A 17,597-nucleotide genomic window follows, 5' to 3' on the forward strand; every position below is an offset into this window, starting at 1 on the left:
TTTTTTGTTTTTAATCCAAAAAAGTGATTATAATAGCAATGGAGGAGCTCATTTTTAAATGTAATTTCAGCATTTTCTTCAGAAACATTGAGATGTGGGGGGAAATCTCTGCTTATGAGAAAAAATCGTGCAGAGAATCCATACTATAATTTTCATCAAGAAAACAGTGATTCACATTTTTTCCAGAACCGCCCAGCCCTACTGCTCAGTATTGCCACCCTAGGAGAGGAGGTTGGTAATGTAACGAGTTCTTTCGGTACCGGCGCCAATGCGCCGCACTACACCCCAATACCTGAAACATACACACCTTCCATGTTGAGCAACTGCTAATTTCCAGCTAACCTACTCTGTGGGTGCACACGCATTGTTTTTCATGAGCTGTGCTGTGTGCTCTTCAGACAAGCAAGTTTTTCTTTTCTTCTTTAGATACAGTTTGTCTTTTCTTTTCTTAATTTCATAGTCCTACAACATTTTGTACATTTTTGAAACTTCAACGTTATTTTTGTTTCTTTATTTTTTTTGTCACGTGCTCACTTTTGGAGAACCTTGACTGTAAATAAAATGCTTTCCTTGCACCGGAGTCATAATTTTGTCACAGAACCCATGTGACACACAGCCTATAAAGTTTGGCTACAGATGGTAATATGCAAATATTCCACTTATAGGCCCATTACATTTGTCACTGTGATTTCATTTTAAGAAAGGTTAGTATGCATGGTAATAATTAGGCTATGCTAATAATGCCAAGTATGCTGAATATGCTAAAAAAAAAGTGTTTGCAATCTTACGTGGTGGTAGGGGAGAACGGGGTTGGTTGTCACAAGTTTTGGTTGTCACACGCGTCATATCTCAGTTTCTAAAGGTCACTGATCAAAAGCATTGACACAGAAATGTTCGTAATTAGTGTCACAGGAAATCTACGTTGATAGTGGTAAAATAGTATAACCTTGAGGTGAGACAACATCATGTGTTTTTCATATGTGACATTACAGTAGTGTGACAGTAGGCTACAGTAGTGTGTGTGCGTGTGTGGGGGGGGGGCAATTGGTGGGGTCAGGATTGTGCCTGGCTGGCAGGTGGGGGGACTGTCAGTGATGGGAGGAGAGTGGGTTGGTGGGTGCGGGTAGAGTAGAGTAGAGTATCGTTTATTGATCCCAGGGGGAAATTAAGATGTCAAGTAGCATACACACAAAAAGACATTGCCCATGAGACATAACACACATACTTACACATAAAATAACCATATAGCTCACTGTTACGTGTACATATATTTTGCCAAGGCATCTCTCTCTCTCTCTCTCTCTGTATTTGTGTATGCTGCTGTACATCTCAATAAAGTCACTCTATTGTTTACTGTGTATATATTATTTACTATGTATAGCCTGACTATTGCAACTACACAGCAGGTAGCTGTGAAAAAGCTGTCATGGCTTCAGTGTTGTCAGTGGGTGGGCTTAATCTCTGTCTATAGAATACCTTTGTTGACTATGTTATTCTATCAAAGCACTCTTTCCTCTACCTTACAGACACCAGTGGCAGGGCATGTGACTGAACTTGTGAGCTTTTAAACCTGATCTATTTTTTTTACTCGATTTGCATTTGTGCTAAATTGAAAAGATAATTTTAAATTGGGGAATTGGAGAGACATTTCCATCACACTTGGATCCTATCTTAACTATTTCTGGTTTCCATGCATGTAAATATCCTATAGTTGACATCAATGACCTGAGGTCAAACTGAGAACACCCTACATCCTAAATGATAGTTAATACAGTCAGGAGAAAATGCAATTCATATTTTATTTAAAACATTCACATAGAATAACTTGCAAAAATGAAGCAAATGCATATGACAACAGGCCATGTTTAATGACCTTGAAGTAACAATGAAGTAGCCAGCCTCTTCACGCACATAAATGACCCAATTGTCAGCTAGCTGTTTACTCGACATAATGGTAAAAAGTTTTGTTTTATCGAGATCACAGAATAATTGTTGCGTTTTCTCGAGATCTTGGATTAATTATATCATTATCTTGGGATAACAAGGGTCATTTTAAAAAAGTATTACACAAGGGCCGCTCTCGGCTTCCGTAATCATAGTGTTAACACACAAGATTTATTGTGAATCCAAGCACCCATTCAAAAGTTGTGACAAACAAACTGTTGGTCATCGTGAAAGACGCCTGTCTTGCAAGTCGGTCATCTTGAATACCGTCCCGGGCATTTTGAAAGTCTTGGCTTCCAAAATGAAATCAGTTCATGTACCTACAGACTGTTAGCATACAATATTTTGTGCAAATCTGTGCACTGTCCAAGTCAGTGGTGGTTGGGTCAACATACCACTGACCACTGATAAAGCAAACAAGCGTAGTTTAGCAAAAATGTGCCTTGGCACTGCCCTCACGATTCGATTCGATTATAATTCGGGAGGGAGCGATTCGATTCGATTCAATTCTACAATGCATTGCAATGCATTATATTTCTACTGAAAGCAAAGCAAATGTTTCATCAGTCATGATGAGGCAATACAAGTAGTCAGATACTGAGCAACATTTTATTGGCTGTTTTCTGTATCAGTCTTGCAGTTTTCAATGCTTTGAAGTGCTTTTATTTAATTTAACATTCATTTGATCCCGAATTATCCACGGAAGTAATTGAAACTTAAAACAATTGACGCATCGATTATGGAACTTGCCGCATTGAATTGAATTGTCCATGCCCCGCATTGCATTGCCGAATCGATTATTGTTCCACTACTAATAACTTCCTTGAACATGTGGGGTAAACTTGCAATGTTTTTCTGAGATTAAAACACTTTAAGGAAAAAAGTACAACAGATCCTTTCCCTAACTGCTTAATGTTGCCATATGGCAGCAAACCTAAAAGTATTTCTAAAAAAATATCTTTATAATTTCATTTTATGTGACAAAAAACACTGAAATATTTGTTTTCCATGATGGGATTATAATGCGTGCTGTATAGGATTAAAGATTATATTTTGAAATTAAAAATCGAGGAAAGGTATTTTGTCTTTAGGATGCCTAGTTGATGTAAATTGTGCAAAATAGAAAAGGCTAGAATCAGCTTTTTAGCTCTTGGGACTCTTGTTGTAATAAAAATGTCAAACACAATGTACGAGAATAAGGTTTATTTCCTCTGTTCCCTTTTTTGTCATAACCAATGAGCAAGATATTAGATAAGAAAGGCAGTTACAGTAGCATCAACAGTCACACAAGAACCCCGCCACAAGGAAGTGATTGACACAGTTTTTTCAATAAACAAAATCACTGGAAACACCATCATCATTTAAAAAACCATGGAAGTAAAAAAGCAGAAGAATGCAAATGTAATCTCTTGTCTTCTACTCCTTCTGCTGACAGGTATGGAAAGTGCAAGCCTTCTCCACCTCTGAAACACAATTGCACAGGAGACCAACACATTAAAAGAAAAGAACAGACTTTACAAGAACATGTGTCTGATCTTGTTAATCAGTTCATACCTGAGATACTCTCCGCACAACGTCTCAGACCAGTCATGGCTGTCACGTATTTATCCACCAAGAAATGCTTGTAGTTCTTCGAAGACAGTTCCTGTAGACATCTTGTGTTGTCCTTGAAGAGCAGATTCTTTCCATAGTCGGTGGAAAATATTCCGTTGCCTTCAGGTTTGGACTGAAAACACAAATATAGTTAAATTGCAAATCCAAATGTTTTTATGGGTAAAAGTAGTCATACTGTCTTTGGAATTTCAAGTTATTCATTGTGTGCCCCCAGCAAACCTGTTGATCTTTGAGCATTGCCACCACATCAGCGCTCCTCTCTGGAAGAGTCACCACAGCGTGTGCTGGTGACTCGGCCAAGAAGCAGTTTTTATAGTCGTCAATCTCTGCCTGGCACCCGGGACCAATGACCCTGAAATCGGACTTTTGTACACCGCTAGCCCAGGATGGAGCATCCGCTGGAACAAACAGATACAGAGTTGTGATACTTCATAAAATATAGGATGCCTTCCTTTTGACTCTCATGATTATTGTGTTGCTATTAAAGTGTTCTCTTTGAATGGTGTGTTTCTTATCGGTTTGGGTAACTCACCTCCAGTATTCTCAGAGACAATGGAATGCTTTATAAAGGCCACATCTCCCTTTTCAATAAGGCATCTGAAAAGAAGTTTTGATTGACAATGCTTAAAATGGACACGAAGTTAACAACTGAATGAATATATACATCACCTGTTGGAATACACAAAGAACATTGTGGTTTTCATGGTCTGTCTTACCTGAAGGCTCCTGCATATCCAAAATAGGCCTCATTTGCATTTGCGTCACACTTGGTGTCCTCTCCTCCAACTGCCTTCCCACTGCCCTTACAGAGGGAGCAAAGAGACGATGCTTTATCTGCTCCCGGGGCACAGCTTGAGCTGAAGTAGGTATCTGTTGAGACATGTGACATGCAGTTAGTGGGAAAAAGTCATGATCCCCATGCAAAAAGCTGATCTGTGGGGGTCCTGTGACACAGCTCACTAGTGCACGGTCCATAAACAGGCTCACTGAGTATGGGGACCCAAATCAGGGGTGCGTTTCTCGACAGTGTCGTTGCTGACCAAGTTAACAACTTACTTGGTTGCAATGCAATTTCCCATTGGCAACCTACTTAGTTGCTAACTGGTTAGCAATGATGCTTTCTAGAAACGGGTTCTTGGTCAGGGTCATATCACAACCCTACAACCAGGGCCGTAATCAGACTTTTTCTAATACCGAGGTCAAATACTGCTTGCTGTACTGTATACTGTAGGCATACCTTTAGAATGCTTCAAATACTTCAGTCAAACTCTTAAGTTTGTTTTTATTAATCACTGCCTTGAGGATAAATGGGGGTGTTGTATACAGCCTGAATTTATCATTGTTGCTCATATATCGATTTTCATCATAGATACATTTCGCATTACTAAAAATAAATACAGAGGACATGACCTCTGTGTCCTCAATGGTAGTTAAGGCCATGCCTACAACTCTCTCCCATCTCCCACGCATGTCCTGTCACTTCCTCACTGTCATGTCCAATAAAAGTGGAAAAAGGCCAGTATATATATTTATATACAGTATAAGCCAAAGGTTTGGACACACCTTCTCATTCAATGCATTCTCTTTATTGTCATGGCTCTTTGCAGTAGATTTTCGCAGAGGGCTCAACAAAAAAAAAATCTTACAATAGTGATGTCAGCTGTCTATCCACCTGATGTCAGCACGGCACAACTGATGGTTCCACAGGTTTCAACAAGTAAGATCAATCTTAATTGAATGTAAAAGTCATTCAATAAACTCACTAGATTTGTAGAACTAGAACCTAGTGTTAGACACTTGCCAATATTGCAAACATTTTCTTGATCTGGTATTGAGTCACTTGGTCTATAGCCAGTTAATTGGAGAAGTCGCCTGTGTTGGAGGGAATCTATGGCAAGGTTTTTCATTTCTATGTTTACCACTGTGTTTTTATACCACTGTTCTACCTAGATAACCAGCTAAGTTAGACCAAGTGACTCATCAGATCAAGAACATCTTGCTTGCATTGCAGTTTCGATACCCTCCCTGAAAATGTACAATATCCTGTAAATAGCCATGAAAAGAAAGAGAATTAACTGAGAAGGTGCGTCCAAACTATTGTCCTATACATTGTGACGTCACGAGAGGCTGTGTGCTGGAGGGACGCTATATCCATGAGATGGCTCCAAACACTGCCGTCTATGGCTCTTTCTGGTGGCGAAACCATGAACTGCACACCCCAACAGAGTCACCACAGCTGTAGGCAATGATGAGACCACAGCTGAACCGGATGGCTGCTGGAGCAGCTTAGCAGCTAGAGTGAGCTACAAAGTCACTCAGAATCAGTCTGCAGTGGGGAGCGAAGGCTGAGAATGCTCTTGGCCAAACTGAGCAGACTCTTTGAGACAGAGCTATTTGAAGAGGCCTGTGAATGGGCTTGTGCGAGAGACATGAACTTTCCTTTTCGAAGAAACCTTACTGGAATTACTTACCTGGAGAATCTGGACTGAACTTTCATGTGAGAGATACTGAATTACTTACCTGGAGAAGTTATCACCCATGAACTGAGACCCTCTTTTGTTTGAATTGACCATAGGGTCGAAGATTTTGTGTTTGAGGAAAAATACCTGATTTCTTTACTTGGATTTTGAAGAGACACTTTATGTTTGGATTCATTCAAGATATTTATGATTTGAACTTTTGCAATTGAAGATCCTTTTCTGTTTACTGACATACTACATTAAAAATCCCTAATTTGATTTTAAACTTTGTGTCCTCGCACTCCTTGAACTGTCCCGCTGAGAGCTAAGCCTCTCGTGTTGTCACATATGGTGGAGGACGCGGGCATTTCAAGTGGTTACAGTGCATGATTGAGGAGGACTTTGAAAATTTTATTTCTAAATTCTCACTAGTGTCTCTGAGCTCACCACAAGACGAAATGGAGGACATTTTGAAAGCTCTTGTTGCGAGCCAACAGGCCCAATTCCAAGCAAGCACAGCCTTACTGGAGGAGCAAAGGAAAGCCAATGTTTTGAAGGCAGAGGAAATTAAACTCCAAAAACAAATGGCAGCCCAAAGGGTTCGCCCGATTAAGGCGGGTGATTTCCTATCTAAGATGGGGGCCGCTGATGATGTAGAGGCCTACTTGCATTCATTTGAAGCCACAGCTACCCGGGAGGCATGGCCAAAAATACAGTGGGTCGGACTGTTGGCCCCATTTTTAACCGGAGAGGCACTGAACGCGGTCCAAGACCTACCTCCTGACAAGGTAACTGACTATGATGTTCTAAAAACTGACATACTTAGCCGATATGGGCTCACCAAATTTAGCATGGCCCAGCGTTTCCATAGCTGGACTTTCTCTCCTGACCAGCCGCCTCGTGCTCAGATGCATGAATTAGCCCGAATTGCAAGGAAATGGCTTGAACCCGAAAAGAGTACGGCTGCTGCAGTAGTGGAAGCCATTGTAGTGGATAACTATGTACGAGCCCTACCGTATGAGGCAAAACGCCTCATCAGTCAACAGGCCCTGACCACAGCAGAACTCACTGTGGAGGCGGTAGAAAAATACCAGGCCACAACAGAAATGCTCCGGGCCTCCAGGAAGGACCCAAAGCACATGGCCCCTCCGCCACCTGGGGGAACCCGTCCTAAAAGCCCCAAGGCCTCCAATTCAGCCACTGCAGGACCGAACAACACCCCAGGTGTAGAAAGAAAGCAGTTTGGATCAGGAAAATTCCGGCGAGATGGGGAAAGCTTACAGTGCTACAGATGCGGCGAAATGGGGCACTTCTCCTGGCAATGTGGGAAGCCCTCAGATGAGCCCATGCCCACTGCTGCCTCTTCCAGCTCATCACAAGCCCACCTTTTTGCGTCACTCGTGGGGTACACCGACGGCGACCCAGATAAACCCCCCGTTTGCCCCGTGAGGGTGAATCAGCACGACGTGGAAGCCCTGCTTGATTCAGGTAGCCGTATCACCCTGGTACGAAAAGACTTGGTGGACACCTCATGTTTGGCTCCTGCCCGTGTTCTACCAGTGTCCTGTGTCCATGGAGAGACCAGAGAGTACCCCACCACTGACCTTGCCGTGACCACCACCCGTGGTACCATACACCTGACAGCCGGTGTAGTGGAGTCCCTCCCCGTCCCTGTCCTGATTGGCAGAGACTGCCCGGCTTTCCAGTCGCTTTTGAGAGAAACGCAGGAGAGGCTAACTCGGGACCCTCGGAAGCGGAGAGGTAAGCCCCACCCAGCAAACATACCAGTGCAACCCCAAGAGCCCCTCATGATTTCTTCTGCACTTGCAGGGATGGCAGACCCCCACGTAGACAGTGAGCCAGGCACCGACACCGGGGAGGAAAACATGGCTGTGGAGAGTGCCGCAAGCTCGAACGATGAAGTCCAAGGCGCAGAGGAGATCCCCCCACTATCAGGCCAGTATGGTACTGCCCAACTGCAGGATCCTACTCTTGTAAATGCGCTAAGAAATGTGCAAGTGTTGGAGGGAACAGTGCTAGGAAATAGAATAAGTCCTCCCTACCCCCATTTTGCAGTGAACCGGGGCTTACTGTATCAAATAGAGAAGAAAGATGATGAAGTCCTTGAGCAACTTCTTGTGCCCCAACCTTATCGGACCACTGTGCTCAACCTAGCACACACACACCCACTTGGGGCCCACTTAGGAATGGAGAAAACTAAAGAGAGGATTTTGCAGCGGTTCTTCTGGCCAGGAATACACAAAGAGATTGAGAACTACTGTCGCAGTTGTCCTGAATGTCAGCTACGAGCTCCCAAGCCCCAATATAGAAACCCACTAATCCCCCTACCAATCATTGAAACTCCATTCGAAAGGATTGGGCTAGACATAGTGGGCCCTTTACCAAGGAGTTCCAGAGGGCACCAGTACATACTAGTCATGCTGGATTATGCAACCCGTTATCCAGAGGCCATCCCGCTGAGGAAGGCTACAGCCAGACAAATTGCCAAAGAGCTTTTCTTACTGTCCACTAGCCTAGGCATCCCAAAAGAGGTCCTGACTGACCAGGGAACCCCCTTCATGTCCAGAGTGATGAAGGAGCTCTGTGCCCTACTGAAAATCAAGCAGCTGAGGACGTCTGTGTACCACCCCCAGACAGATGGGTTGGTGGAACGCTTTAACAAAACACTGAAGTCCATGCTACGGAAGGCGATTGAAGAGGATGGGCGAAACTGGGATCAGCTGATCCCATACCTCATGTTTGCTGTAAGAGAGGTACCCCAGTCCTCTACGGGCTTTTCACCTTTTGAGCTTCTGCTTTCCTACAGGCCCAGAGGACTGCTGGACATTGCAAAGGAGGCTTGGGAGGAGCAACCCTGCAGACAGCGGACCTTGATAGAGCATGTGGAGGCAATGAAAGACAGGATGAAAGCAATTTACCCCATAGTACGTGAACATATGGAGTCTGCCCAACGTCAACAGCGAGCTGCTTACAATCGTCCTGCCCAACCCAGAGAGTTCAAGCCAGGGGACCGAGTGCTGGTTCTGGTACCGACGGTTGAATGCAAATTCTTGGCAACCTGGCAGGGCCCATATGAAGTCATCGAAAGGGTGGGACAGGCCAACTACAAGGTGAGACAACCTGACAAAAGAAAGCCTGAGCAAATTTATCATGTAAATCTACTAAAAAAGTGGCACGCCAGAGAGGCGCTTTTCAGTTGTCTGCCCCCTACAGAATCCAAGGAACCAGCCAGAGAGGAGGTTCAAGTGGGTCCCAGCCTATCCCCACATCAACGTCAGATGACCCTGGAGCTAGTGGATCGCAACCGGGACGTCTTCTCCTCCCTTCCCGGACACACAGAGGTGGTCCAGCATGAAATCCGGACCATGCCGGGTCAGACAGTAACCCAGCGACCATATCGCGTCCCAGAGGCCCGGAGAGCGGTCATTGAGGAGGAGGTCAAGAAAATGCTGGAATTGGGGGTCATTGAGGAGTCCAAGAGCGCATGGGCAAGTCCAATTGTACTGGTCCCAAAGCCAGATGGGTCGGTGAGATTCTGTAACGATTATAGGAAATTAAATGCAGTATCTGAATTTGATGCATATCCAATGGCCCGTGTTGACGATATGGTGGATGCCCTAGGACAGGCCCGCTTCCTAACAACTCTTGACCTCACAAAAGGTTACTGGCAGGTTCCACTGACTCCAGCTTCCAAGGAGAAGACTGCCTTTGCCACCCCCGGTGGACTCTACCAGTACACCCGGCTCCCGTTCGGTCTCCATGGGGCACCAGCTACCTTCCAACGCTTGATGGATCGAGTCCTGGCCCCGCATAAAAGGTATGCTGCAGCGTTTTTAGACGATGTTGTTATACAGAGTCCTGATTGGGATAGCCACTTACCCCGTGTGCAAGCTGTGCTTGATTCCCTTAGGGAGGCAGGTCTCACCGCGAACCCCAAAAAATGTAGGCTTGCTTTCGGTGAAACCAACTACCTGGGGTATACCATTGGTCGGGGGCTGGTCAAGCCCCAGGAAGCCAAGCTACGGGCCATACAGGATTGGCCACAGCCCATTACCAAGAGGCAGGTGAGAGCGTTTTTGGGCCTAGCCGGCTACTACAGACGCTTCATTTCAAATTTTGCTTCGATAGCTGCCCCTCTCACAGAGTTGACGACTAAGCGCCACTCCAGAATGGTGAGATGGAATCCTGCGGCAGAGACTGCTTTCACCGACTTGAAGAAAGCCCTGTGTTCCAGTCCGGTCTTGGTGGCACCAGACTTCCAAAAAGAGTTCATTGTCCAGACGGATGCTTCGGAGGTGGGTCTGGGAGCTGTACTTGCTCAACTGCATGGAGGTGAGGAACATCCTATTCTCTATCTAAGCAGGAAATTGCTTCCAAGAGAAAAAAATTATTCGACTGTGGAGAAAGAATGTCTTGCCATTACCTGGGCCCTGGACTCCCTGCGCTATTACCTCCTGGGGCGCCGTTTCACTGTCGTATCGGACCATGCCCCTCTACAGTGGATGGCGAGGAATAAGGAGACTAACAGTAGAATTACTAGGTGGTTTCTGAGTCTGCAGTCTTTTAATTTTTCTGTCACCCACAGAGCTGGCAAGAGCCACTGCAATGCTGATGGCCTCTCCCGCCGAGATGCCCTCTTCGCATCCTTCAGCCCGACGAGGACGTCGATCCCGAGGGGGGGGATGTGTGACATCACGAGAGGCTGTGTGCTGGAGGGACGCTACATATCCACGAGATGGCTCCAAACACTGACCTCTTTGGCTCCATCTGGTGGCGAAACCATGAACTACACACCCCAACAGAGGTCACCACAGCTGTAGGCAATGATGAGACCACAGCTGAACCGGATGGCTGCTGGAGCAGCTTAGCAGCTAGAGTGAGCTACAAAGTCACTCAGAATCAGTCTGCAGTGGGAAGCGAAGGCTGAGAATGCTCTTGGCCAAACTGAGCAGACTCTTTGAGACAGAGCTATTTGAAGAGGCCTGTGAATGGGCTTGTGCGAGAGACATGAACTTTCCTTTTCGAAGAAACCTTACTGGAATTACTTACTTGGAGAATCTGGACTGAAGTTTCATGTGAGAGATACTGAATTACTTACCTGGAGAAGTTATCACCCATGAACTGAGACCCTCTTTTGTTTGAATTGACCATAGGGTCGAAGATTTTGTGTTTGAGGAAAAATACCTGATTTCTTTACTTGGATTTTGAAAACACTTCATGTTTGGATTCATTCAAGATATTTATGATTTGAACTTTTGCAATTGAAGATCCTTTTCTGTTTACTGAAGTACTACATTAAAAAACCCTAATCTGATTTTAAACTTTGTCCTCGTACTCCTTGAACTGTCCCGCTGAGAGGTAAGCCTCTCGTGTTGTCACAAAATATATATATATATATACTGTATACATATATCAGGGCTTGACACTTTCCGGCCACTGTGGCTGGTGGTTTTCTCGAGTTAATAGCCATTCATGTATTCTACTAGCCAAAAATGTTATATTGTTTTTTTTCTTTATCATGACACTGTACATCTAACCTCAGAAGAGGAGGTGCAAAAGCAAGAAGACGAGTGCACTTCTACATGGAAATAAATCAAACAAATAGAAACCGAGTAACTGAGCTTTTTCTTGAACTTAACAGTAAATACGAAGTGACTCATCAGATCATTTTATATAGGCCTATATGTGTGTGTGTGTGTGTGTGTGTGTGTGTGTGTGTGTATGTATGTATGTATGTAAGTAGAGCCAGGAGTATCATTAAAGATCCCACACATCCTGGCTTTCATCTCTTCACACTGTTGCCCTCTGGCAGGCGCTACAAGGCATTGCCAGCCAGAACCAATAGGATGAAGAACATCTTCTTCCCCAAAGCTGTTACAACAATGAACTCACACTTACTGGACAATGTTCATCTATAAAGGACTGTGCACTTCGTAGGGAAGCTACAATCTCAGTATACTTTGTATAATGACAATAAAGGCTTTCTATTCTATTCTATTCTATTCTATTCTATTCTATTCTATTCTATGTATGTATGTAGGCTATATATATACACGTATATGTTAAATTCAATTCTACATGATGTATGTATGAGGTCGCACTACACTACGTAAGCACTCCAAGTATCCACTTTATGCATCTCTATGGTGGCACTTTATGTCTATGTCTTTTGTGGCCTTATGTGTTTTGTGTGATGTGACAGCTGTGTGTATGTGCAGGAAAAATTTCCTTCGGGACAAATAAAAAGAATCTTGAATCTTGCATTATGGGCCTCCACAACAGATAGAAAGGTATTTCATAAGGTTTTAATTAAGATTTAAGAGTGTTTTACCTTCAACAATGTAAGTAAGTTATAGTTATTTAACTGAGCCAATTTGTACTTGCGTGGGGTACTTACTGAACTTGCAGTTGTCATCGGGGTATTTAGATTGGATTAGACCCATTGGGATGTTCCATCCAGCAGTGCGACCCAGTCCAGTGTGGCAAGATTTCTTTCCCTCAAGAGTATCCCATGTGATACCACTTGACTTCTTAACTACTGCCACAGAATAGTATGAAGACTGGGCATCTGAAACAAATACCAGTTATGACAGTGTAAGTCTTGTATCTCTGGTGTAGCTTCAACACTGGACATTAAGAAAAATGTTTAGGGGGGCTATATATCACGTAAATTGTTTGTTATACGGGACTCATTCAGATTTTAAAGGTCATGAGGATAGTACATCTTTATCTCTTGAATAAACCTAACTTTTCAGCATAATGTATAGCTTTCAAACTACAGTAGATGGCACCTGGGTTTCTGAAAGTAAAGTAGCATTTAACCTCAAGAGGGCCCTTGAATGCATCATTCTTGACCTACAGAAGATGAAGTCTACACCACAATTGCAATTTAAGTACTTAAAAGATTCACCATATTTAAAACCTCTAACATCATGGTAGAAACTACCAAGGAAATACATTGGTTTATAAAACATCTTCGTTGTGCCTAGTTCTTACTGCTTATTCTTACTCAAAGGTGTTTAAGACCTTTATCAGATCAGCGTCAGTAATACTTTGTGGTACACAAAATTGGAATGTGAATGGTCTACTTACCGCTGGCATCCGGCTTGCAGTCTATGTGAGAGAAAAGAGAAACTAAATATGCTATATATAAACTACACAATCACACTGAACATGTACAGAAATTAAAATCTTCACATGGTAGATATGGGCATTGTTTTTTAACAACCTCTACTGAAATTTCTAATGTCTTTGTTATGTGCATGGTATTTCTTAAGACAGGGTGAAAAAATCAATAAAAAAATATGCATTTTGGGTTTTGGTGTGCATGCTTGCTGTGTACACAATTTGTGCCAAATTGAAGGAAATGGGCTTGCAGTATACCCTTTGAATAACTATTGTAAATAATTCTGGCCTTGAATGTAATAAGGAATGCGTTCCAATATGCGACCTTGCATCCTCCACTTGGGCTTGTGGCTTCGTACCAGGAAGTAATATGGCATGATGACATCACTGACAACAGCATTATATTTCAATATCTCGCAAAAGCTCAATTGTAAAGTCATTTTCTCATTTGCAAACTGGATGGTGAATGAAGAATAGTCCCCCAAAAATTGTTTTGGCTAGGCTGACAGCGGGGAAACTTATTTGTTTTCTCCATGGAGGAGGGGCCAGGAGGCGGGGCGAGGCCACAAGCACAAGTGGAGGACGCAAGGTCGCATTTTGGAATGCACTCAATATCTCTCTCACAGGTACCTTGATCATACTGCTCTGCCATGACAGGAACTAATCCACACTTCCCAGCAGTATAGACCTCTCCTCCATCAACAGCTACGGCATCCGCCTTTTTGTGCTGTAAATAAATAGATAAAGGGACAAATGTGAAAAGGAAAAAAGTATGTGAAAAAATGCAAAATGCAGTTACTGTATAGGATACCAGAGAACACCGATGGTAATTTAACGAGTTGCACCTCTTTTTTAAAAACAAAAAACCCCCAAATGTTTGTGGTTTAAGTACAGGATTTAGCATACCCATAACCAGCCTTTCTAAACCAGGTTGAGACAAAATCCAAATAGGATAAATAACAGACACTCTGCAAACATCAACATTTTGGTGGGAAGCACTCTATTGCATTACACACAATTCACAAAATGTCCTAGATGTGCAAATGTACAAATTATTTTGTGTTTATGTGTATTATATGTAGTTCCATATCCATATGCTCATATGTTAATGCTCACCATGATCATCTTCAGACAGTCATCCACAGAGTCTGCTACAGCACATTCAACGGCGCCTCCACTTCTGGCAGACCAGTTGTCACACTTTTGTTTCTCTCCTTTTTTGGCACACCATATAATGGGCTTAGGCGTGCTCGAACTCTCCGACTCTAAAAATATTAAGAAAACAACACATCCACAAAGTCAGGAAAAAAATAAGTCCTGATTGAGGAACCTAAAACACATTGACACAGAGTTTATTTTAATTTACTGCCATATGACAAAAGTCAACTGAGCCATGGAAATATCAGTTGTTCATACCTGTGACAAGTGACAAATGATCAATATTGACTGCGTTGTATTGGTACATGATTAGAAGAAAATTACTTTTGGTATAAAGCAATTTCATCTAGAGGCAACACTTCATATTTTAATACCGCGTCGACAGAGAGGAAGAGGGACGGACTTGTGTCTTCATTCACCTTTTGTTAGGAAACGAATAACGCTCATGTACTCAGCCCCCAGGTAAAGGAAACTGTCCATAATGCTTGGAAGCCTAACCAGGTCCTGTATTCCATCTTTGAATAGTAGATCCTTGCCTCCATGAGCCGCAGAGGAGAAGAGTTGGTCTTTCTGGAGAACACATATTAAATAAATGATCATTATGATTTTCAGGAAAAAAAATAAAGAGTTCATGTTGACATATAAGTGTAGAATCCAGTGTACATCTACTGTAATTGTGGCGGGTTGCCAATTATAATTTTAGAGTTTGCTTTAGGCATATTTTAAACAATGCCTGTTATAGCTTACATGGTATTTGTGTCATTCTGTGGTGTCCATGGGAGGGCAGCATGTAGTAAAATTATGATCTTTGAAGGAATGCACGCTGCCCACCATCAAACAAATGTTGAGAACCACAGACATAATACGGTTCATCAAGTATGTTAATCTCTTGTCAGTTAGCATGCTAAATTAATAAAACTCTGCATTGCATATACTTTTGTTATATTAGGACATGACAGTATGATTATTTCTTCACACTGTTTTGGTAGGTTATGTACAATTGACATCTGCATGCATTAAAGTTCTAATTGACACTAATATATGTATATCACATATTAGTACCTTTCACTGAAAATATCAGAATAATTTACCGGAATTTTCTTCAACATTTCTTCGATGCGGTCAGCCAGCTCTGGGTCTTTGCGACTGACCACAGCATGGGCAGGCACTCTGGCAAAATGGCAGTTCTTGTAATCATCCATGGGGGCTCTTGAGCCATCTTTACACAGAAGCTCATAGTTGGGTTTTTCATCATCTAAATAAAGAGAGAGAAAATAGCATTGAATTGCCAACACCTAGGCTGAAAAACCTCTATAAAATCATATAAGTACTCCAGACTAATTGATATAGGCTAACAATAGGCTATAATAAGGGATTAGCCACTGTGAGTAAAGAGGGCCTTCCCACTTCCTGTTAAATCCACTAGGATGGTATGCTATGATGCAATAACCATCAGCCACTATGCTATGATATTGTAGGCCTATAAGAAGGGCCTATATATTTTGCCATGACATTTTCTGCTAGTACCCTTTGGTACAACGTCTTGTTCAGCACGCTCTGCTAGCTAGTGTACTGTTGACTGACAGCTAAAGCTGCTGTCACACAACTGTCACAAGCATGTTACAAAACCCCATGGTCTGACTCACCAGGGACAGTCACGTGCTTTATGAATGCCACATCTCCACGACCATCCTTAAGACACCTGAATAGACACCAGTAAACATTAGGCACCTAAAATTAAGAAGGTACTGGCAAAGACAATAAAAACATCTTATCTGGATCATGACTTTGGCTGCACGAGGCTGTTCTACGCACCTGAAAGCTCCATCATAACCATAGTATGGTTCTGCGGGGGAACGGGGGCAGGCAGGGTTCTGACACAGCTTGCACAAGTTGGAGCCTTTTGTGGCCCCAGGGACACAGCTTTCAGAGAAAAACTCCATCACAGCTACGACAAGAATACAAAGGTGGATAAACATTAACGTTACAGAAATTGGACTGATCTAATGACAAAATGTGCAGCATTTATGTTGTGGCTTACACCTGCAACAGTCGTGTTCTTCACTTACCCTCCTCCAAAGGCTTGTCCTCAATGCCTTTCCACTGGATCTTGCCCATGGTCCCCAGGGTGCCAATGGGAATGTTCCAACCAGCAGACTTGCCAAGACCTGTGTGGCAGGACTTCTTCCCTTGCAGGTTATTGATCGTTATATCAGTACCCTTCTTCACCACCGCAATAGCATAGTAACATGTATCGGAACCTAGAAATAGAGAGGGGAAGCAGGTGCGTTATGATATGAGTCTGAGAGTAACTGGTGAGTTTTACAACTACATTTTGGACAGCACGATATACAGTCATACTAGCGCCATAGTGCTCTGCCAGGATGGGATGTAGTTTGTAGTTCTCAAGGCCAGCGGTATAGATGTCTCCACCATCAAGTGTGACGGCGTCTGCGTTGTTATCCTGCAAATCATAACAATTGAAGAGAAATGGAAGACAAGGAAAATGTCAGTGTCGGCCAATTCACGTATTTAGAACTATTAGCGATAGAATTACAGTGCGTAACGAGCGTCTGGAATGTTATGTGAATCTTACTTTGATTGATTGGATGCATTTTTCCGCGCTCTCGGAACGCGTGCACTGGAGAGCTACTCCTGGTAACTTGGAAAGAGCGTCGCACTTTTTGTACTCTGGGTCCGACTTGGTGCACCACCTCACCTTGACTTCTGACGATGCCACGGTATCCGCAGCTGTAACGACACATCCAGGATACAGTAAAAACGAGTTTGCTGTGCCACACAAATGGGTACGCTAACACGCACAAAAGCACGCGCGCACACACACACACACACACACACACCATAGAAAAACTTCTGCACATTACCCAACATGAGTAAAAACCAAGGATTCATGGTGACACCGTCGAGAGGCTCCGAAAGACTGGTCGAATATGAGGAGATGCGCGTTTATATAGAGCTGAGACCTGTGGGGTTGAGTCATCGGCTACGGCAGGTGGAGTTTATACAGAGGCTGGCTGGGATTTTCCGCTCTTTTGGCGCAAATACGACCAGTAAAATGATAGCAAACTTCCCTCTTGATTTGAAACTTAACTGTCATACCATTTGAGTAGCCTACATTTTTTTAGTTTTAAGAAAGCTGTTGGCCGCTCTGAAGCCCTACAAATCCATTTAGATAAACCACTGGAGGACTGACCTAAATTTGCTATGCTTACATAGTCAATATTGGATTTCTCATATCAGAACTAAAGGTTCACC

General features: G+C 43.2%; 1 protein-coding gene across 1 annotated transcript in view; it reads right to left on the minus strand.

The window, feature by feature from the left end:
- Positions 1-17,317, minus strand: part of LOC134466000 (uncharacterized) — a 46,594-nt gene extending 29,277 nt beyond the window's left edge. The window contains exons 1-17 of the mRNA XM_063219899.1: positions 17,207-17,317; positions 16,918-17,072; positions 16,683-16,785; positions 16,391-16,582; positions 16,137-16,269; positions 15,968-16,023; positions 15,413-15,576; positions 14,741-14,891; positions 14,280-14,428; positions 13,794-13,890; positions 13,131-13,151; positions 12,436-12,606; positions 4,275-4,428; positions 4,091-4,155; positions 3,778-3,956; positions 3,499-3,670; positions 3,365-3,407 (exon numbers count right to left, since the gene is read on the minus strand). Coding sequence (XP_063075969.1) covers positions 3,365-3,407; positions 3,499-3,670; positions 3,778-3,956; positions 4,091-4,155; positions 4,275-4,428; positions 12,436-12,606; positions 13,131-13,151; positions 13,794-13,890; positions 14,280-14,428; positions 14,741-14,891; positions 15,413-15,576; positions 15,968-16,023; positions 16,137-16,269; positions 16,391-16,582; positions 16,683-16,785; positions 16,918-17,072; positions 17,207-17,234 — 2,033 coding nt within the window. The 5' untranslated portion in view covers positions 17,235-17,317. The remainder of the gene's footprint in view (positions 1-3,364; positions 3,408-3,498; positions 3,671-3,777; positions 3,957-4,090; positions 4,156-4,274; positions 4,429-12,435; positions 12,607-13,130; positions 13,152-13,793; positions 13,891-14,279; positions 14,429-14,740; positions 14,892-15,412; positions 15,577-15,967; positions 16,024-16,136; positions 16,270-16,390; positions 16,583-16,682; positions 16,786-16,917; positions 17,073-17,206) is intronic.
- Positions 17,318-17,597: the final 280 nt, after the last annotated feature.

Source organism: Engraulis encrasicolus, chromosome 16 (genome assembly GCF_034702125.1).
Source record: "Engraulis encrasicolus isolate BLACKSEA-1 chromosome 16, IST_EnEncr_1.0, whole genome shotgun sequence".
NCBI classification, from domain to species: domain Eukaryota; kingdom Metazoa; phylum Chordata; class Actinopteri; order Clupeiformes; family Engraulidae; genus Engraulis; species Engraulis encrasicolus.